Here is a 22332-nt window from a genome sequence, read left to right as displayed (position 1 = left end):
AGTAATACCATAGAACATTGACATCTCCAAAATTCATAGAATCATGGTTTATCCTAGGGTGAGCAAGACTCGGTCCTACTTGCTCATCTAGTTTGGCCCAATCATGATCGGACTCAAATATGATCGGGTCTCATCGGTCTACAATCAGGTATAGGTTCAAAAATTAGACTCGTACAATTTTTAGGTAGGGTAGGGGATAAAGATGACACGGTCTAACCTGTCTCATGGTCACTCACTTATCATGTTTGTATGTATATTTATTCAATCGATCATAGAATAATGATATCTCTTTTGTCGAAAGTACCATTGGTTCTCTAATTTCTCAGCATATATACATATATTATTTCATGTGTCAAAATTACATATTCATAATAATAAATAAAATAATGAGAAAACTTTATGTAAAAGATGTATGCAATATAATTAATCGTGTCTAGTTTGGGTTGGAAGGTTGTCTCAATTGATATTTGGGGTCATGTTTACTTCGAGTTTAGGATCGAGTTCAAGTTCAAAAAAATGACCCTACCAACATTTAGGATAGAGTAAAGGACAAACCTTACCCGGTCCAACCTGGCTCATGCTTACCCCTAGTTTATCCCTCTTTACCATTTCATTTTTAGTAATATATTAGTGATTGAGATAATGTAATTTGTGGTTGAGTAAAGTGACTACATCTTTAATTTCCAGGAATGAGAATGTACTTCCACTATATACATGTCCCAAACATGATTTTCCAAAATAGTCATCATTTCATATGATATTTAATTGCCTTAGATATAGGAGGGAGGTGAATCATGTTGATTGTCTGGGAGAGTTAACTCATTTTGTTTGTAAGTTGGTTGTACATTTAGATCCACTCCAATTGAGATGTGATTGATAACCAACTTGTATCTTTACATCAAACATTTGGAAATGTTTTTACTATGTAGAAATGCAAAGGGAGCCACTTGTTAAGAAAATTGTGGTTCACAATTCTACCATCTATTTGGCTAATGCAGAATGATTTAATTTTCATATAGGAAAATAGGTTAGCTATATAGATACCATTGGATTGAAATTAGATCATGATCTTAATTTTCATCTAGTATTGGACCAAATTTGCTTGTTTTCCACCGTAGTACATAGATCATTGGTCTTGTATTATATTCTTGCTTTTTGTAGGTAGGGTCATATTTGAATATAATCCTTTTTTTTTCGGCAAGCACCTCCTTGTGCTTTTTTACTAATGCTTTTCCTAAGCAAAAAGAACGTTTCTTTGGAAAAAATAAAAGGAATTTTTTTTACAAAAATTTAAAAGAGAAAATTGTTTTATCACCCTTCTTCAATGTAGAGGAAATCGTTAAAAAGGTTATGTTGCCTAAATGATGAAAATTGTTTGTTGTATTAAACCTATGATCTGGTGAGATTCTTTCTTATCTTTTGGCAAATTGAGAGGACTGGTCTTTTAGAAAATACTACATGTGTGCCAATGTTGGTCACAACTATTGCCAAATGACATACACTTTTGAGGGGAGATATAAGGAAAGGGGTTGAAGTATGTCAAATAAAGTCACTGCTGATTTTTTTATGAGAAAAATATGTATAGGTTGACAGTATATGAGTTTTATACATTATCATTGCATTATCTACCATTGATATTTAATTGTTGTTGACTTTTCAAAAAATGTAATCTAAATAAATGGTAGATGTTGAGGTGCATGTGTATAAATTTTTACACTGACAATGCGTAAATTTTATACTCTTTTTTTATTTAGTACAAGTAATAACTCTTATTCTTTTTTTATTTTGTAATATCTAAATTTATTATTTTTATGTCAGAAATCTTTTCATTTCAATTACTATATATATATATGAATGGAAGTGATTAGAAGAATTTGATAGGTTCAAACATGTCTCTGAGTTTCGTCCAGATTTTATAGAAAATAATTTATTCTACTGCACTTTCTTATTAATTAATTAACTAATAAATAAAAACTATTACACTCTTCTAGTGTTTTCATTCTTGTCTTATTTGGTGTCTCATTCCAATCAAAAAATCTTATATTTAAATGAAAATAAAAATTATAATAACATGAATTAATATTTATACATTATTTTATGAAATTTGATTGACTTAATATATAGGGACATGATTTTATTAGGACAGGGGATCCTTATCTATATCCATTCACCTCATGGATAAGTAATTAATTTTTTTGGTGCATAATTGCTTATTCCAACCGGTGTCATTTCTAAAAATCAATTTTTTTAACTTTTGGTCATCCTAAGTTCTACTAAGATTTTACACTAAACTTTACACTTAAAAAAATATCATTTTGTAAAAAAGCTTTATCCAATAAGTGTCTACTAGTTTTGTTTCTTCTCTTCAATTGTCTTACCAACTTCCATGTAATAATAACATGCATATAATATAAGAGGCCTGATGTCTTGTTCCAAAAATAATTAAAAAATAAACAAATATCAGTAAAGTTATTATATTATTTATTATTCATTTATATCATTTATATTTAAAATTAAATAATATATGATATAATAATATTGTGAAAACCCTTCAGTTTCAATATGTAGATATTTTTCTCTTTTTTTGTTATGCAGGAGCATTTGTATATATATTGATTTTATAAAATCATTTATTTGTATTTATTATTTAGAAAATTACAACTACTCTGGTTGAAATCTGCTTGATCGTAACTACCTGACGTGGCTAATAAAATGGAATAATCCCAGTTATACTTTTGTGATTCCATTTATATTTTTAATTAATTAATTGTCTCGATAGATGAAAGGGCTTTCCACATCATTATTTCACCAAAATTTTAAAAGCTTAATCGGTCTTAATTAGATCATAAATTCGTTTTATAAATAATTATTTATAAGTGTAACATCATCTTAGAATTGGAATATGGAGCATGAGGAAAATGATGAGTGTGATTATATTAAAACCCTATTTATATTTAACAATATATTTGTACATAATTTATTCAACTTTTATGGTTTAGATAAAAAGCATCATCGAAAGATAACCTTATTTAAGCTGCTCATAGTTTTTCATACACTATACTCAACAAAGATGTAACATCTAAAAATAACATGCTTGCAATGTATCAAAAGTCAAAGCTTACTTACTTCAAAAGATATTGGAAAACCTTCTGGGAATGATTTTTTTTAATATAATCATTTATAAATAAAAAATAAATAATTCCAATTTATATAAGGCCATACCAAACTAAGGTTGAAGCATATCTTAACTCATTAATAGCAAGTTTTTGGTGCGAGTCATATTTAGTAAAGTAATGAAGAAATTCGTCATACAATCACATATATTTTGCTTTTAACATCTAATAGTAAATAAATATTCAAACTTGATACCAAATGTTCTTTTCACTAGATATTGCATTACACTTTTCATCACCCTACATAGGCAAGTTTTTCTTAATGTTATTCTCATCACAATCAAGAAGTTCCTCTAACAATTTGTCATCTAAATACTCAAACTCAATCACTTGCTTATCATGCTCAGTTTTAACCATTGAAGAAGAACATGATGACATTGATGTCAATGAGGATACATGAGCTGAAGGATACTCATGGGGAAAGTTAAGAATTGCTGAAGTACCTCTCATTTCATAGGCGGCGCGATCATAAGCTCTTGCAGCCTCCTCAGCAGTTAAAAATGTCCCGAGCCACACACGAGCACCATGCCTAGTCGAATCCCTAATCTCGGCTGCAAACTTTCCCCACGGCCGCCTCCTAACTCCTCTATATCGGGTTTCTTTTGGTGCATTCTTCTTTGATGAGTCCTCTTCCATTTGTGTTGTTTAGTAACAAACTTATACTCCACTCTTGCCATTTTATACTAAGGCAAATACAATTACAAATGCACCAAGTTGGCTAGTAGTAATGCAAAAATCACAATGTAGATTCAATGGATGGTAAAATTATCAAAGTGCCTAGACCCCATGATGGAGATTGATTATGGAGTTCAAAGTATGTGGATCAAAAAATGTTGTGATGGCTAAAGTCCCTAGGAAAATCACCTTAAGAAATTTTATTTGGAATTATTCATAGATAATGTTGACATGTATTTATATCTGATTCTCAAACCAAATAGAAGGTGAGGTCATATGATAATAGATTGCAAGATTTACTACACCAAGTGTACCTATAGACAATACTAAATAATGGAATATTTGGAATTAGAAAATTACAATTCATCCTCCTTCTGCCACTTCTTTACTCTAAGTTAATGATCCAATGGTCCCACTACTAGTTATTTATTATTGATTATGTTATTATTATGTAGGACATTGACCATGAAATTAAAATAATATTCATTCACCACTTAACTAATATTTTTCTAAGAAGAAACATTGAACTTCAGTATGTAGCTGAATGTACCGATCATGGTGGCAATTTTTTAAACGAAAGGTATATGTACAGGAGATAATTCCACTCAAGTCTTACAGAACTACTATGGACAAATTTCTCCCTCAACTCAAAACCTGGCGAAACAACTGTCTGTCTTTTAATCCACAAGCTCCGTGATTTGTGTTGGTGTTGCGAAAACGATTGTTGTGCAACGTTGGTCAATATATTATTAAAAAATAAAAATTACAAACTTTAATATCTATTGGCCCAAGTATTCATGAGGTATTTCTATTTGGTGTGATGCTTGAATTGGGTTTCTCTCGAAAGGAAGAGAAAATATGATGTTAAAAATAAGGAAAATCTAGAGCTTTAAATATTTGTAGGTGTCACATGTTGGAATCTGGGCTCAATATTGGACTCTCTAGTAGCGGAGAAGAGCTAAGCCTTTATGTCTATATTTGGTACAAGTAATAATAAGGACTTCAATCCAATTCAATCCAATATTAGTTACTCTAATTCATCTAATATTACACAATATGAGACTATATAATAACATATTTTAAACATCTTATGTCATCTGTTATATTTTTTTGTCTCTCAACAGAGTATTATAGCCACAAGTGATGTAAGAAGGAAGGTGTGTAATTCTGTAGGTACAGAGTGGACACCATCTATGCATTTGGCCTTGTAAAGAGGATTGCTAAGGACCCCAAGTGATGTAATATATGGTATGGTCAACTCAATTAGAAAATGGTTACAGAACTTTAAGAAATGTAACTAAGTAAACTGTATTTGATATCATACTATGTAAGGGTACGTTTTGAACGGGATCCTCTGTACCTTAGATTTCCTATTCCAACCAATCAATGTTTACCAACAAATAAAAAATAATATTTTAATTCAATTTTATTTTATAAAAGTAATTTATTAAATCCATGTCTTAGTATAAGTGGGCGAGACAAAATTGAGGACGCCAAGTTACCTTTACTGAAGGGACCTAAATGTTACCCATATTTGTACAGAACAGGATATATCCTATGTATATTCAGACTCCAATCACAAAGGAACACAAGACAATCAAACATTTTAGGATCTTGCCTCTATTGGCCTCTAGAGGCTGCCAAAACAAGGTGCAACTTTCTGTGAATTAAAAGCTAATATGATGAATCAATGCCCAACCACAACAACATCACCAAACATCCCATGATCTTACCTCCTTTACACTGTGATGTGATACATCAAAATGAAAACAAGAATCAAATTATCCCAATTAATTGAGACACTTTTCACTCTATGGCCACCCTTTCAAGCATAACATATGACAGAATCTAAATAAAGTTGGAATATTTCCTAAGGGCTTCAAATCCTGGTCATATATATGTGGAAAACTACATTGTGTAAAATTATAATGTTGTAGCATCATTTCCGCACATTGATGAATAGAATAACAGATCCTTTGGCTTCAGATACTGTCATCCCAATGTAAGTAGGTGTCGACCAACCCGTTGAGCTGAAAGACAACCTACTCGGATTATTTCTCCATGAGCAATATTTGCTAAGTAAGCATAGTCATAGAGTTCTCTCTGTTTTTGCTAAGAAATAGATGAAGTCAAAGAGCATACACAAAATAAGAGCGCCTTAGGGCCCAAGGCTCTCGCCATTGTGGGGTTTAGGAAACGTGACAAGTACACACATGGTAGTTGCTTATGCCAGTAGAATCCATGACGACTAGGTCTCAAAGAAAGAGATGATGTAACTAAAATCTTATCAATAGATTCAGGCAATGCTTTCACACAAATGCTAGTAATTTACAGAATGCCACTTAGAAGTTAAACGACTGCTTTAAAGATTAGCTAAGCAATTGCATATATAAAGGGGAACTCGGTGCACAAGGTTCCCGCCTAGTGGAGTTTGAGAGGGTAAATGCACGCAACCTTATGCGAAGAGCATATATGCAGAAGCAAAATGTGAACTTACTTTTTTTATTGTGGCAAGAAAACATTGCAGCCACAGCAGATACCCTGATATAAATCCCAGGTTAAATCAAGCATTTGAGTAACCGAAAGAGATAGCCCATAATTCACTAGCCTGAAAAGAGCTCAAGCACCATATAAATGCAAAGAATAATTCACCGGAAAGAAAGACTTACTGAACCAGAAAACATAAAATAGTAATAATTGATAAACAAAGGTGACTCAAAATTCATATCTTTTCCACGGAGTGACTTCGTATATGTTTTTGTTGCAACTTATTTGCAGTGGAAGGAAAAATTAGTATTTTTTATTTCCCTCATAAAATTGTTCAACAATTTGTGATGGTAACTTAGAAGAAAGTTTCCACTTTATAACAATGCCATCATTGAACAAAACAAGGTTGCATCAAGCTATCAAACATGGGTGAATTAACACAACGAATTAACTGGAAAATTTAAGAGCATATAAGGCCAGTTAACATTTCAGTAGATCATTTACTAAAAATGGTGGCCTAGTGCACAAGGCTCTCACCTAATGGGATCCGATGACAGTAGATGTACAAAGTTTTATCCTCACAACCAGAGATGATTTTTCCAATATTTGAACTCATAACTTCTTGTGACTAATATATATTGTGATAATATATTCTTTGGAAGCTCTTGTGTTCTCCTAGATGGTGTATCTGAAGGTAAGTAACACTAATACCAATGAACCTCTTAGATGAGGATCATTAAGCAAACAAAATATTCAAGCTCCAGATTCGTGTACATTACAGCACGAGAAGATATCTCAAGCAAAACCAAGCAAGTTATAAAACTTAGCAGATACCATCAACTAGCTCCTTTATCAAGAAAAAAGCAACACTATTCAAGCATCTAGTTTAGTTAGGTTCAGGCCAAGAAAATATTCTATTTTCTTACAGCATCCTACTTATTTAAGCATGCATGAGTTAGTATGAAGTCATTTTTCTACATTCCAAATATGAAAGGGTCCAGATAAACTATGGCTACTGAACACTTTGCATAACAACATCCACATGAAACATGATCAAAATATGTTACACTAATAGTTACAATGGTGTTACATGATATATCTTAATTAGTCATTATTGACCAAGATGATGCATAATTGCATATATTCCCAGCCTTTGCTGAAACCTATATTCGTTCAGAAGGGCTGAGGACTAGAAGACATTACACACATGAAGGTTTAGAAGTCATATGCATGAACAATAACTATGATTGTTTCCTTTTCTTCTCCAAATAAAAATAATTCCTTTGATAGTTCAAAGTCGCCCAAAATAAATGCCGTAGCCCAATTTCTGGCCAAAAAACAGATGGTGAATACAAGTAACAGTTTGTGCTCTGCCACAAAAGAAAGTTGCTTAAGCGAGTCTCTCCAGAAGTACGAATCAAGATATCAGGATACGGCGCAACTGCCATATACATGTGCCTCCCAAGATCTGCTAACTTAATCGAACGCTGAGAATCATCCTTCACATCCCCTCCAATTCCAATAAGGCCATAGCCTGCCCCACTTTCATCTAACAACCTAATCTCATCCCATTTTTCTTCACAGGATTCCTGAACAGCATGCAAAATCTCATTGCTAGAACTGTATGCAACACAAATTGACAACACCATTCTAGAATTCTTAGCAGTGGCTGACATAACCCTCTCAGCTGCCAACCTGAGAGGCTCATTCAGCAGTTTCAAATTCCCTACAAAATGGACCCTCATGCCGAAACGGTTCACAATGCTTTCCTCCCTAATCAATCCTTCTATCTTCTCCTGCATGAGGTTCATCAGAAACTTGGTTTCTTCATGACCCCTCTTGAAATTGTCAATGCTGAAGGCATAGATTGTCACATACCTCACACCCAACTCATAACAGTACTTAAGCATGGACATTAAAGAAAAGAATCCAGCTTTATAACCAGACCCTTCAACCAAGTTCAGTTTTTTAGCATATCTACGGTTTCCATCCATGATGAAAGCTATGTGGGTAGGGATTGGACCAAAAGATAGAACATGAAAAACACATTTTCTTATTAAATCAAGCAATTTCACAAACACCCCATCTTCGAAGTAGCCACTATGGTTCAATCTCATCTCATAATTCTTACATTGCTGTGGACTCAGCATGGAAAAACTCATCTTTCAATGAAAATCCAAATCAAACCCTTTTAATTTTGATATAGAAAATTACCAACCTTTTTTATTTTGTCCATATAAATTTGGAGAGTTCATCCATTTCAGAAATATAGCTCTCACAATCTTTCTTTACATATCTCAGATAAAGCTTCAACGAACAGTTGTAGCATTTAGCGGTTCGTTTGGTTAGTTAAGTTTTCTTCAACCAACAACATCAACATCCTCTACATGGTTTTGTACTTTTGTACCATGGAATGGGCTAAGCCCAAATTTATGTTTGAAATTAGTTTATTTTTTTATTTTTTGGGTATTCATTTATTTTTCTTAGGTGCAATTTCTTTTGCAAAATAGTAATTTAATTTTAGTAATATTCTATAAATTCCAAGATAGATTTAAAGTTTTAAATTTGAGTTATGTGGATCTGAAGAGTTTTTACAATGATGTGTTGACTCATTATCCAAGATAAGGCAATGTCAACATATAATACAATGTGTTAGTGGATGGATCTCTCATGTGTACTTATGTCAAATTGCATGAAATGATTTTATTTTTAGATGCATGTAAAAATTGTATATTATTCCCATTGTGAATTATTTTATATTTTTGTATGATTATTTCTCTTCTCTATCACCAATTTACCCTATAAAAGGATACACTATTACATGATCTATTCTCATATGACAAGAAACACTACTACATGATTTATTGAGAGTTGGGTACTAAAATGTTAAGGGAAGAAAAAACGTATAAGTTTTAAAATTACTTAATTAAAAAAATACATGAATCCTTAAAAAAATTAATATTACATGTCACTATTTCTACACTAAACTTTCTAGTAGTGGAGAAGATATACATACTATTAATAGATGATCTATTTGATATAAATCACATATTCTTAATCTTTATCTAAGGTCTAATTAAAAAGTAGTATTTAATTAAAAAAAATTATAAAAAATTAATATTTTTATAAAATTTAATTGACTAAAAACATTACAAAAATATTTTTTTTGTGACATACATCTTTGTTCCTATTTCCCCCATCCACCTAAAGCTTCAAAGACACTTCATACCTTCCATTGACATCTTTGCTTATGGCACTGAACCAAAACCATTTCTTCAAGCTTGAATATCAAGCTCTCCCTTCCATCAAAACCCAGGCTAGTTCACTCCATCACCAACCACCACCACCACAACCTGCTTCACACTACACTTTTCCCATATTTCCCATTATTGTGTTAACCATCTTGGCTACTACTTTCTTGCTCATTAGCTACTTCACTTTCTTTGCCAAATACTGTTATCAACTTAACCCACTGAGATGGATTTCCATCCTGAGATCTCAACAAGGTGAGGATCCCTTCATAGCATTCTCTCCCACCATGTGGAATAACCATGGCCTTGATGAATCTCTCTTAAGAGAAATCCCAACATTTCAGTTCATAAAAGGAGGAGAAGTTAATGATCAAAGTGTGTATGCTTGAGTGGTTTGTTTGATAGAGTTTCAAGAACATGATATATGCTTAAAGTTCTACCAAGTTGCAGCCATGCATTTCACTTGCATTGCATTGATATTTGGCTTCAAAACAATAACAATTGTCCTCTTTGTAGATCAAGCATTCAATGCAACACACACTACCCAATTGACAATGAAATAATAGCTCCAAGTTCTTCTCCTCAGGATTCTCAATTACTCTATAACATGGACAATGATGAAGATTTTATAGTCATAGAACTAGGGAGGGAACAACATGGAGGAGGGAGTGTAATGCCACAAGTGCAACAAGAAATAAATGACTCAAGGGAAAGCATAGTACATAATAGAAGTCACTCTCAAAATAAGCTTGAATCCAAACCAAGGAAGTGTGACCATGTTTCTATCATGGGAGATGAGTACATTGAAGTTGGAAAGAAAGATGATGAGTTTTCCATTCAGCCAATTAGAAGATCTTTCTCAATGGATTCTACTAATGATAGACAAGTTTACTTGGATGTTCAAGCCATTATACAACAAAATAGGCATCACAATGAGGCTTGTGTCAGTGAGGATTGTAATAGTAGAAGTCAAAGATTGTTCTTTCCATTTAGTTATGGAAGTGGATCCAAAAATGATATCATTTCTTTGGAAAACAAGTTTTAATGTAAGATAATTTTCCTTCATTTTCTCTCTAGCGTTTTCTAAACTCTAATCCAGAAATGGAGATCTTTAAATTTGAGGAAAAATTCTCCTTAAACACACACTTATACTCACATCCATGCGTAGGTAGCAAAATCAGAATGTTGGTGTATGGAGTTCAAATAGAATTAGTTAATTAGATGATAAAAATATATAGGCATGAAGGGATATGTGTATTAATGTGTTGATAGAATCAAGTCTTTTATTGTTCCAAGATGTGATCATGCGCACCATATAATTACAATGTGTGTGGGTCGAAGGTAGAGAGTGGGAGAATGCAGTTAGAGAGAAGAAGGGAACGGGTATGATATGTGATAAGCCATTTATTGGAAGCAAGAGTAGAGAGACCCAGATAATGCAAAGCCATAGGTAGAAGCATGACAATTATCTTCTTGGAAATTATGTCTATTTTCCTTTTGCCTTAGTATAAGTCATAATTTGTACCACTAAATTTAATATTCATAACATGTTGTAAAGCCAATACAAAACTGAATTGTTACTTAGCTTTTCATTATGTAATTAAATTTAATGCTTCTGTTCATCCTCTTCATACAGAACGGTGTAATAGTTTCAACAAATGACCATATTTATGATTAGATCCATTTGTGATATAATATTTCTTATGCAAAATCTAACTTAGGAAACATCAACTTCAACATCAACATCAAAATCAACTTATTGTATTTGATTAAGGATACTAACTGATGTTATGTTGAGTTGAATAATTATTAATATATTAATAGAAACTACTAACCATCTGTTCTATTTTTCACTTGTTTGTTCTAAACTTTTTCTAGAACAAATTCTTTTCAACAATATACCATGTTTGTAATAAAAAATGGAGCTTAGACCTTTAATGACACCACACACCAGTATTAGAGCATGAATTATTTTTTTCACACTTTCCACTTTGTTTATTAAATATGAAGTGAGCTGCTGTAATTGTTGTATCAATATATATATATATATATATATATATTATTTACCATTTGTAAGCTAAGGGTGTGTAAAAATGATCCCCTTGTAGTCCTGATGTTCCTACCCACAGGTTCAGATGTATTGGACCGGTCACGACAAGCTCCACAAGTCAACGAGTCAAAAATCAAGAAAGTTGAATAATGTGACAGAAAACAATATTTTATTAGATTTAAGGGGCTAGCCCATGGGCCATGGCCTTATTTGATAGCTCTAGGATGTGGACAGAGGTGAAGCACTGTGGTTCTAGATTGAGTTGTGATAGTGCAATAGGGGCGTAAAGGCCAAGTTCTAGAGGCTCATTTTGTACCTTGAGTTGTTGGATAATAGCTCATACAAGTTAAGGAAGTTTGCAACAACATCAAGGTTATGTTGTGCTAGATTAGCAATTGATTCCACTTGCTAGAGGCTAACCTTTCTTCCATCTTGCTCATTTGCATTTAGATTTAGGGATAATATCTTCATCTTATCTAACTTACTAAATAATCATAGATCCAAACCTCATATAAGAGTAACCCTTAACCAAGTTCATTTGCACAAAAATAACACATTTATAGTGAAATATATATTTTTTAAGATGAATTTGTGAGTCATCCTTTTAACCTGATCAAGTATATGTCGTATAAATAATATTAAAGTTGGAGGAGATCCACTTAGTCAAATAGTAAGATTAAAAACTTATTCTACATCTTATCCATCAATTTTAAGGAAATTTAATGATTTAGATCTAACCACTAATTCAAATCATTAGATTTCCTTAGAATTGATGACTAAAATAAAGTAACTTTTGTAAACTTAGTATTAGAGTAAGTGGATGGCCTCTCTTTTAAAATTGGCTTTAAGATTTTGTTAGTGGGGATTTTGCCAACCTAAACAGTGTTGAGACTCTTTAGCTCAAATTCACAAGTTTATTCATCTTCAACATACCACATATAAGTTAGTGCATACTTTAGTCACTTGGTGAAGGTAAAAGTAGATGGAAAGAAGGGTTGGAAGGTAGAACCTCCAATAATGACACGAGAGAAAATAAAAGAAGAATACACAATATCACATATAAAATAATATATCCCACAAGGCCACAATTTGATGAGCTCAATTGTTCATATAATAGTGTTGTACATAAAAATAAGTAAAAAGTAATCTTTTTTTTGTGATGGATTTTTTATGTATTGTAATGATAAACCTACACTAAGACAATATCTTATTAGGATCATTACTAGACCACCATTGTTTTTCTCAACAATTATCAATATTGTTGCTCGGACATATCTATTTATGATGAGGTTGTTTTTCTCAACAATTATCAATATTGTTGCTCGGACATATCTATTTATGATGAGGTTGTTTTTCTATGGATACAACATATTTACAATGATGTTATTGTGGAACTTGTTTGTTAATCATATCAAATTAGTGTTCAATTAAAATCAAAGGAAAATTTCAAAAACACCCCTCAACTTAGGTGGATATGTCCATCCCTAAAAGTTTAAAATCATGCATAAAGATCCTTTTGGCACAAGTGTAAAGTAAAGTTGTCTAACCTTGTTGTAAATGTTATAATTTGGATGGCAACATAACAATAAAAGAGATTGTACACATTTAAGTTATTTTTCTATTTTGAAATGGATTAAACTTTAGCTAAGATGCACAAAAGTAACTAAAAAAATAGGAGCATTATTCACAATGAAGAAGCTTCACCATTTAGAAGGAACAACCTACTTAAGAAAAATAACCACCCCATGCACTAGTTCCCTCCACCAAAACAACCTCAAACCTCCCCAACCATAGAAAAACAAAACAATCATTCCTACCTAACCAAATTGTGACTTCCACAACATAGCAACCACTACAAGAACATCACCTATTGTTGCAACCACCAAATCTCCATATCCGGAACCATGAGTTCCACCGCCAACCATCATGAACCATCAACCCAATGAGCTATCGAAGCCGGAGTTGAATAACATTTCATGAATCCTGGCCTCAACGGTAGTTTGCAATCCCATATGATTGGCAGTGAAAACTTCAAGTCATTTCATGAAATTTTCATTGGAAAGTTTATCTCTCCCAGTTTAATAGATGCTAAAATATATCAGTTAAAAAAAGGTGGTGAAGAATTAGAACACTATGCAATGAATGATTTATTGTAAAAAATGGTTCTTAAACCAACCATTCTACACAGCCCAAGGTCAGGCCCTTCCAAACATCAAACTGAGGATCATTAACAATCTAATTCCAGTCAATGAATCTATATACAACAAAAAATCGGATTTCGAGTTTCCATGCAAGTAATATAGAAGGGACAATCATCACTTGGAAACTCTTCCAGATCCTTGAAAGCAAGAACCTACCAAACAAATAATGAAGGAAAGAGCCATCACTCAAAAGCTTGCAGTGCTTGAATATACAGTGGGATTTTCTGGAGGTCTGCTGCTATAAATATCATCAAAGTGAAGATTGATTTCTCCTGCCTCTAAGTCATCTGTGTATGCTGTTCTAGATAAATCGTGCCGATCTCTCCAGTACAAGTGTTGTTCTTGATCATGATTACCCTCTGACCCTCTATCAGAAAATTTATCATAATTATTATATGCTGTTGTTTGCTGGTTGAAGTCTGGAGGCTCAAAGAAGCTTGTCTGACCCGGCACGCCCTGCTGGTGGTGACTTCTAGCCCACCAATGGCTCTTGATAGTGTGGGGCAAATCATTGGAATTATGATCTTCCATAAGGCTTTCCCTGAAGATCGGAGCTGATGTGGAAGCCCCAAGATGAGAAGCAGCTCGATCATCGGGATACTCGTTTAAGTATTCCGCATACCCAGGTTCATTCTTTGTCAAGTTTGAGGGCATCCAATCTCTGGGATAATGCTCAGTAACATCAAATGGATCATTTGGAATTGGGACCTCTCTGAAAGTCAAATCGTGAGGTCGGGAGGTATAATACCAATCGAGAAGATAGGGATGATTGTTTTGACTGGCTTCAATTAGCCACAATGAATCCAAGTCATTGCCTGTTTCAAAAGTACCAGGTAGCATTTCCCTAGATGCAAACCTGTTTCTGTCTCCATTGTTTCCCATGTTGGGACTACCTCTCCACATTCTAGGTGGGGAATATGCATATCTGTTTACATATCCTGGTAACTTTTGCTCTCTGAAGGTTCTCAGATTTAGCAAAAATTGCTTTGCCCGAGCATTTGACTGCCATGTAGGATAACTACTTCGAAAGCTGCAATGAAAACAGAAGTTAAACAAAAGAAATAATCATATAGGCAAAAGTGCATGTGTTTCAAACCATTTTTAGGGCAGTTAAGGACTTTTAGGAGATGAGTTTGTCTAAGGAGCTTCATTTATATAGACCAAAATCCAACCATCATTTTACTTCTATTCTAAATGACATGTGCTATAAAACTTCTTTGCCTTCACACTCGTTTATGCTTCTTAATATTGCCATCATTAACTTCGTAATCATTCCATGATCTGCATTTACTTATATTCATGAAAACAACCTCAATTATATAGATTTTATTATATCTCTACCAGATCAGTCTAGTGACTATGATAAGCTCTTCCATGAACATACCTCAAAAAAGATTTCTCTAACTTTCCCTGGGAACTCCTTCGGTTGTAAGGAGCATTGAATGGGGAACCATAATCGCTGTTTCCATGCTCTTGAAAATCAAAGCTGCTAAAGCTGCAACATGCCGTAAAACATAATTAATATGGTCTGACAAGAATTGCCAGAGGCAAGAGAGATGCAATCTAAAAAAGATGAAAATTATGAAGTATTAGCATTCCATGCTAACCTGCAAACATGACCTACACCTTCAACATTCACAGTAAAATCTGCAATGAACTGCAAGATATCATCAACCCGCTGCAAATTGAAAAGTACATATAGTTAATACATTATGCTATACAAATGAAAGAAAACCATATGGCATATAAAACAAAGTTATGTCCAGATATGGCAATGACCTTTGGGATAACAAACATAAGCAAGTATGGAGTGAGGAAAATTGATGCCATTTCCTCAAGTAACATCATCCCTGTGTACTGCACCGTTAAAAACATAGAACCATAAGTAGTATTCATAGTTTCAAACCTATTACATTTTTGTTATAAGCCAAATCTATTATATCATGTAGACAATAAATAGCACGTAGGGGTAGGTCTAGCTTAATGTAAATGTATCGGAGAAAAAGCTGCTCAGAGTACCTGGAATAAGGTTTCAAATTCAATTCGAACATTTTCAGTACTTTCTTTGCCACGCCATCTCTTTGGCATATAATGTGTATGCTGAACTACCATAGACATTGCTCCTTCAGGGTCTAACACCAGAAGTTCATCTTTAATCACAGCCCGGCTAATCGCGGTTATAGTTCCAAAAACAGCAGCATACCACAACAAGTTCCGGCCAAATATCTGCATTAGTTTTTTGTTTAAAAATAGAAAGAAAAGTAATTACTAATGTCTGTCATGACATGTTTGTATAACTTATCTTCAGCAAAAAGTATGAAAGAACCATTACATGACCCTCTAGCAGAGACTCCTCAAGAAAAGCAATGATGATCAGAACTGCAGCAAACCCACCCGATACAAAGGAGATGAATTTTGCAATGATAGATATGATAGGTGAAGGAAATTGCTTGAGATAATCAGAAGCATATAATACACTGCTATTAATCCGATGTTTGAAGAGATGGTCCACCTATAGCACAAGTTAATGATAAGTTTAAGCACCAAAGTTAAAAAAGTACAAGTGCCTTATGCTAAAAATGATAAATAGGTGTTAGCACTTTTGAACTATTAATACTTAATAGTTAATACCACATTCAAACAAGTCATACCTTTATCATGAAGGTACAAGTGAGCCATTTACAACACAAATTTCAAAATACCATATAAAATTTATAGCTATGCACTTAGTAATCTAGAGATTTCTTCAAATAACCTGAGTTAAACAAATAAAATGAAGACTGAAGCTTCATTTCATTCATTAACGTTTCATAAAGAATTAAAGACCAGATTCAAAATATATGCAAGGACAAGCGAGCTTTATCATGATAAGGCCCACATTGATTGGAGTCAAATTGAATTGTAGAAATGATCTTGGGCTGGCACACTTAAGTAGAAAAGTCTGCATGAGCCCACATGTCACGTTGCAATCTATCTCTAACACCTTGCTAGCCCAAAGGCAAAGCTAACATATTTGTTAATAACTGTTCATAACTTCAAAACTTTCATGCATGGTGATAATTTGAAGATGCTAACATGAAACTCTTGCAAGAAGTAAATGAGCTAGAAAATACCTCGTTGAACTCCCTAAAGATCCACCTTGACAAGTTTGACCATCTTCGAGATGATGCTGTGCTTGGGTGATTATAGAACTGTTCAGCATGCGTCAGAAAGAGATATACCAGCATGAATATGACAAGAAATGGAGAAAGTAAAAGCATAGCAAGCCCAACTATCATAAGCCTTTTCTTTAATGTCCTTGGATTTGATACAAAATCCGTTCTGACACAAAAGTTTCTGTAAAGAAAAAGCGTGTTAAAAGGAGAAAACCATCATTGAAAAAATATAGTATTATGAACAATATCACACAATTTACTTAACTAAATCACCACATAGTGCATTCAAATGAAATACAAAATAGTAGATAAAAAACAATTAAACGAAATAAAACTTGCAGTGCTTTATGGTACTTTCTGTTGAGCAGTAAAGAGCCAACAAGAGCATAAACTAATGAGGATGTTGTGATGGACTAGTAGACATACAAAACAAGACAAGATCAGGAACAAATGTCTCCGAGAGAAGAAAGGGTAGCACCAATTGAGGAAAGTCAGATAGAATCTTGCCTGAGGTTATAAGGCCATGTGAAAAGAAGACTAATAAAAACCTCCGTAAGAAGACTTTATCCAGTCGAGGACAGGCCATTAGTTAGAGGTAGAGAAAGACCGAAAAACAGTACTACTCTAGATGAAACTGCCAAAAAGAACTTAGATCTAACAGACCTTTATAAAGACTTAATTTATGACAGAAAACATCAGTGTTTATTTGATCCATGTAGCCAACTCACCTGGTGGGGAAAACACTTTTGTTATTATAGTTGAAATCAAAGTTCAATATTTACCCTGTCCAACAGACCTCTAGGACTTCCTAACAGTCCCAAAATGGCTTCCTAGACTAGTGTAAATGAATGGTCATTACATCGTTCAAACGAAGACATCATTTTCTAAACCAGTTTGAAAAAAAAAAGAAATTTGACAGCTAAACATGAGATTATGAAAGGCCATATATTTACAAGTTACAGGATTCAAAAGATATTGAATACACTGATTGTACATGAAAAGGTTATCTGTAGAATAATTAGCATACCTATCAAACATGCTTTGCAGGATGCACCAATTCAAAGTCCACTCAAGGGTCTTGGTTAGTATTAGGCGATATTGTGTTCCATTAGGACCAGATTTCACTGTAGGACCAGAACCTGGGACCCACTGAGAAATGGGGAAAGCAAGCACACCCTTGTTGATCATTCCAATCAAGTAGTTCTCCTTCCGCATCAACCTCATCACCATGTCATGAGCAGAGAGATCCTTTACCACACATAGTTGTTGTGAGCTTTGCACCCGAACAACTTTTTCAATAACTGTAGCCCAGGGCATGGTTTGAATTTCATTGTCGGTAACGTGGAGACTGCAAGATGATCATAACAGATTATAGCAATAACACTTGAGTCATTCGTAATTTATAAATTCCCATCATTACATTTTAATCCTTTATCATTTGTGCTTACCTATTGTAGTAAAACTGTCGGATTTCCAGAGTATACTTTAGTTGAGAAAAGAACCTCAAGAAGCAAAATATCCAATAGATGGAAAATATTCCCAAGTATCCAACAATAATAGCTTTGTTAAGTGTTAACGGGGTCAACGGGTATTGATGAAGAGCTTCTTTAGCAAGATCACAGGGCTTGATTCCAGACTCAACTGCATTTATCCCACACTTTGCATTACGAAGGCCATTCCAATCAACATACAATAAAAAGAATCCTGAAAAACATATCGTGAACCCTAGACTCAAAAGTTCAACAATCCACTTTATAATGATGCAACAAAGTCCTTTCTCACAGTAGTAGCTGTAAAGCCTTTCAAAGAATAGATCCAAGTCAGGAATCGGTTCTGCATTTAGGCTTTCACCATTAAGAAGCCCTGAAGGGCTCTCACTACCTGGACTTGGGATCCTTCTATAATCAGACAACTCAATCTCGGGCAGAACATCCTGAAGTAAACCTGTCGTCACTGATGATTCATCTTGACGTTTCCATTTGAAAATACTGAAAGCACTTGAATCTCTTGGTCTGCTAAACATTGTTCAAAGACACTGGCAGGGGAATAAATAGCCTGTCCATGCCCCAAATGACATAAATGGTTGTGCCAAGGTTCTAAAAATGAGATAGAACGAAACAATATTAGTATCTCCCAAAGGCAGCACAAAAAGGGAATTCAGAAACAGTATTTCATGCTTTATCAAATTAAACAAGGAGCTCAAAATTTATAGCTTTATGTGCTACTGATGCAATTTTTTCTATTTCCCAACCCACCGAGGTAAGAAAAGCAAAAAACATAGCAAATCACCAATTGAAATATGGCTGATTCAACAAGACCTTAAATCACATGGTTGGAGTCAGTCCAATAAAAAACATTGCCAACAGTTTCCATGCCAACGTATCAACCAAAGAATGTACACCATGCCAGACCATTATCTATCTCAGTTAATACTCACATTTTATATAGACACATATACCGATCTGACGGAACATTCACTAAGTATCACCAACTCTACTGCATAGGACCATAAGTACAAAACATGCTAAAAATCTGGACTAAGGGAATATAATCAAATCCACACCAAAGTTCGAGAGGCTGAATGACAGATAAAAGGTTTCAAATTTCAATTTCACTAGTCAAGCATGTATAAGAATAAGAATGTTCCTCCCTCCCCATCCACACCACCCTTTTTCTTTGTTTCATTTGAAAAGGGCATGTGAGAAAGCAATGAGCTTTTTCATGAAGCATTAAAGTACACATAATAAAACAAAAACCCAGAATGTGAAGTGGCTGTGGCATGCCACCTCAAAATTGAACAAGGGCACTAAAGTACAAACTGCATAACCAACAATCTATTGCACAAATCAATAACAATGATTACTAGATTCACTCATTTAACCTTGAGCACCGGGTGCCAAATTCGGCTTTTTATCAGAAAGTCTTGCAATATTAATGTTAAAAGTGAAGAAACACATACCCATAACCATGGCTACAACTATGAAAAAGGCATAACATACTTAATAAAACTTGTAAGCAAAATTAATGAGTAAAAAACTAGTGTTGGCAATAAAAACATGTACCTTGACACGGAATAAATAAAAACCCTCTGTAGAATCACATAATATAAAAGCAAAAAAGAAATAGATTAAAATCATATATATGGAAATAGGTAAAGTTACCTAGGAATACGCAGAAAACATGAAATAAATGAAAAAACGTGGAATTGATGAATACCCAGAAAGAGAATTTGGGGGAAAAGGTGAAAGATTCGAAGGGATTGTGAAATTGATCGAATAAAATGGTGATGACAAAGAAGGAAAGATGAGGGCTTTGGTTTTGTTTTGGTGTTATTGGTTGCGTGGGGGAAGAGGAAATTGCAGTAACAATGATTTTTTATATATAATAAAAGGTTTTAAGGTTTTTATTCACTTTGTCACTCTTCCTTTCTTCTTCCTTAGGATTTTTGGTTGAGCTGATGGTATATATTCACTCCATTTCATCTTATCATAATTGGATGTGCATATGCTTGAGTATATCATATAGTTTATACATTATTAATTCATGTTTAAGATTTGATAAGAGATAAATATGACTCGACTCAACTAATTTTATGATTATTATAACTTTTAGTTGATGTATGTTCAATTTACATGGAGTAGATAATACATTTTATTGTCTTTTTAATATTTTTTTTGCTAGTTATTTAGGATATTTTTTATAAATGATTTATTATTAGAAGTGTAGAATTGTAAATCATTTTTATGTCATTGATTCACTAATTTTATTCATCTTATATATATTTATATAAATGATTAATAAAATATATACATATATAATTTCATATGTCAAATTGTATATTTATAATTATAAATAATATTGAAAATACTTTATCTAAATTGGAAATAAAAAAAATAACTTTTGTGTTCCAATAATTGTTCAACCTATATTTTGGATCCGCATGTGATTGAGACCTGGAATTTTAAGACTCGCTGTTTGATGAATTTGAGTCCAGGTAATGAAGCATCCAGACCCACAATTATCAAGACCCGCTATTCCTTCATATATATTTTTAATTCATTCATAAATGTGATTCTATGTTGTTAAAGATTGTTAAACAAGTGATGTTAGAGTGCTAAGTATTGATATAATGTTATGTTATTAATTTACATGTATAATCCAATATTTTGTTGATCGAACAATTTTTACTAAATCAATTTTACATCGTAATATTGAAATAGTAAATTTAAAATGTGTTTAAAACTTCAAATATTTTAATAATTTTTTCTCTTATTAATTACCTAAATAACATATAAGAATGTAGGAAACAAACACATAATTACATAAATTATTCACAATTATTTGTAATATTTTTCAAATTTATGGGTACTCGCATATCTACTGGGTACCCAATACTCGTTGGTAGCAAACCCGACGGATATCGACACATGTCTGAGTCCAAAAATAAAACAACAATGCAAGTCGAGATAATGTATTATCCGGACTCGTCCAAATTCATTGTCTTCCTTAAATAAACCTTAAGTAGAAACAAATGCGAAATAAGAAACTTATTCTTTAGTTTTTAATTTAAAAATAACTAGCTTTCTTTGTATATTTTTATAACTTCTTCAATTATAATGACTAGTGTGTTGATATGCACTGTCGTGCCTGCCAACCCACTTTTTTATTATTTATAATGTATAGTTTGTATGTCATAAATGTCAAGTATAATATTTTATGTTAAATGTTTGTAATCTACAATTGAATTTATTCGAATTGTGTAATGTTCTACATTCAAAACTGATAGTTATAATGTAAGAAGAAATATTTAACCAAATAATATGGAACATATATTGGTTGGAGAGGAACATTGGGGTATATATGGTTTTTTAGTAAAAATTAGAAAATAGTGAGGGTAAAATAGGGAGAACCACAAATTACACTATGATAGGTGATTATTTTGGATTTTCCTATAAATATGTGTATATCTACTATTTACAAATCCACTACACGGAATCTCCTGCACGACGTTGTCTTTTTTATTCCTTGATTGGATAGGTAAAAAAGTATTTGGTGATATTACAATGCTTGGTTTTAACCGATTCATACTTAGACCATTACCACCTGTTGGGCAAATGACAAACAGGAAGGATTTTGACATTTTTAAATGTGTCTATTTATCTTGAAAGCATGAGGTAAATCATTTTCAGCTCTAGGTTATGGTCACACATTTGAGCCTCTCCAACTTATGTTTTTTATATCTACATCAATTTAACAATCAAACTAAAATTCTCATATTTGAGTGACTAAATCATTTACTTTATATATATATATATATATATATATATATATATATATCCT

At 33.1% G+C, this 22332-nt stretch overlaps 3 protein-coding genes and 1 pseudogene across 3 annotated transcripts; 1 reads left to right on the top strand and 3 right to left on the bottom strand.

Annotated features, from left to right (window-relative positions):
• Positions 1-3250: 3250 nt before the first annotated feature.
• On the bottom strand, positions 3251-3987 carry LOC109340557 (ethylene-responsive transcription factor ERF096-like). The gene has a single exon (XM_019578281.1). The coding sequence runs from the start codon at positions 3807-3809 to the stop codon at positions 3414-3416; it is 396 nt and encodes a 131-aa protein (XP_019433826.1). The 5' UTR covers positions 3810-3987; the 3' UTR covers positions 3251-3413.
• A 3108-nt stretch (positions 3988-7095) lies between these two features.
• LOC109340556 (dehydrodolichyl diphosphate synthase 6-like) lies at positions 7096-8538 on the bottom strand. The gene has a single exon (XM_019578279.1). The coding sequence runs from the start codon at positions 8495-8497 to the stop codon at positions 7577-7579; it is 921 nt and encodes a 306-aa protein (XP_019433824.1). The 5' UTR covers positions 8498-8538; the 3' UTR covers positions 7096-7576.
• A 1046-nt stretch (positions 8539-9584) lies between these two features.
• LOC109340558 lies at positions 9585-10651 on the top strand (annotated as a pseudogene).
• A 3101-nt stretch (positions 10652-13752) lies between these two features.
• LOC109340559 (autophagy-related protein 9-like) lies at positions 13753-20434 on the bottom strand. Its single transcript, XM_019578282.1, has 10 exons — positions 20154-20434; positions 18441-19088; positions 18020-18340; positions 16951-17173; positions 16170-16349; positions 15857-16063; positions 15617-15694; positions 15445-15515; positions 15222-15332; positions 13753-14867 (listed from the first exon to the last, which is right to left on the bottom strand). The coding sequence occupies exons 2-10, from the start codon at positions 19013-19015 to the stop codon at positions 14024-14026; spliced, it is 2610 nt and encodes an 869-aa protein (XP_019433827.1). The 5' UTR covers positions 19016-19088; positions 20154-20434; the 3' UTR covers positions 13753-14023.
• Between the last annotated feature and the right edge of the window lie 1898 nt (positions 20435-22332).

This window comes from Lupinus angustifolius, unplaced genomic scaffold (assembly GCF_001865875.1).
Source record: "Lupinus angustifolius cultivar Tanjil unplaced genomic scaffold, LupAngTanjil_v1.0 Scaffold_200_7, whole genome shotgun sequence".
Taxonomy (NCBI): domain Eukaryota; kingdom Viridiplantae; phylum Streptophyta; class Magnoliopsida; order Fabales; family Fabaceae; genus Lupinus; species Lupinus angustifolius.
The sequence above is the reverse complement of the archived record's forward strand: the minus strand, read 5'-3'. Positions and strand labels throughout refer to the sequence as shown.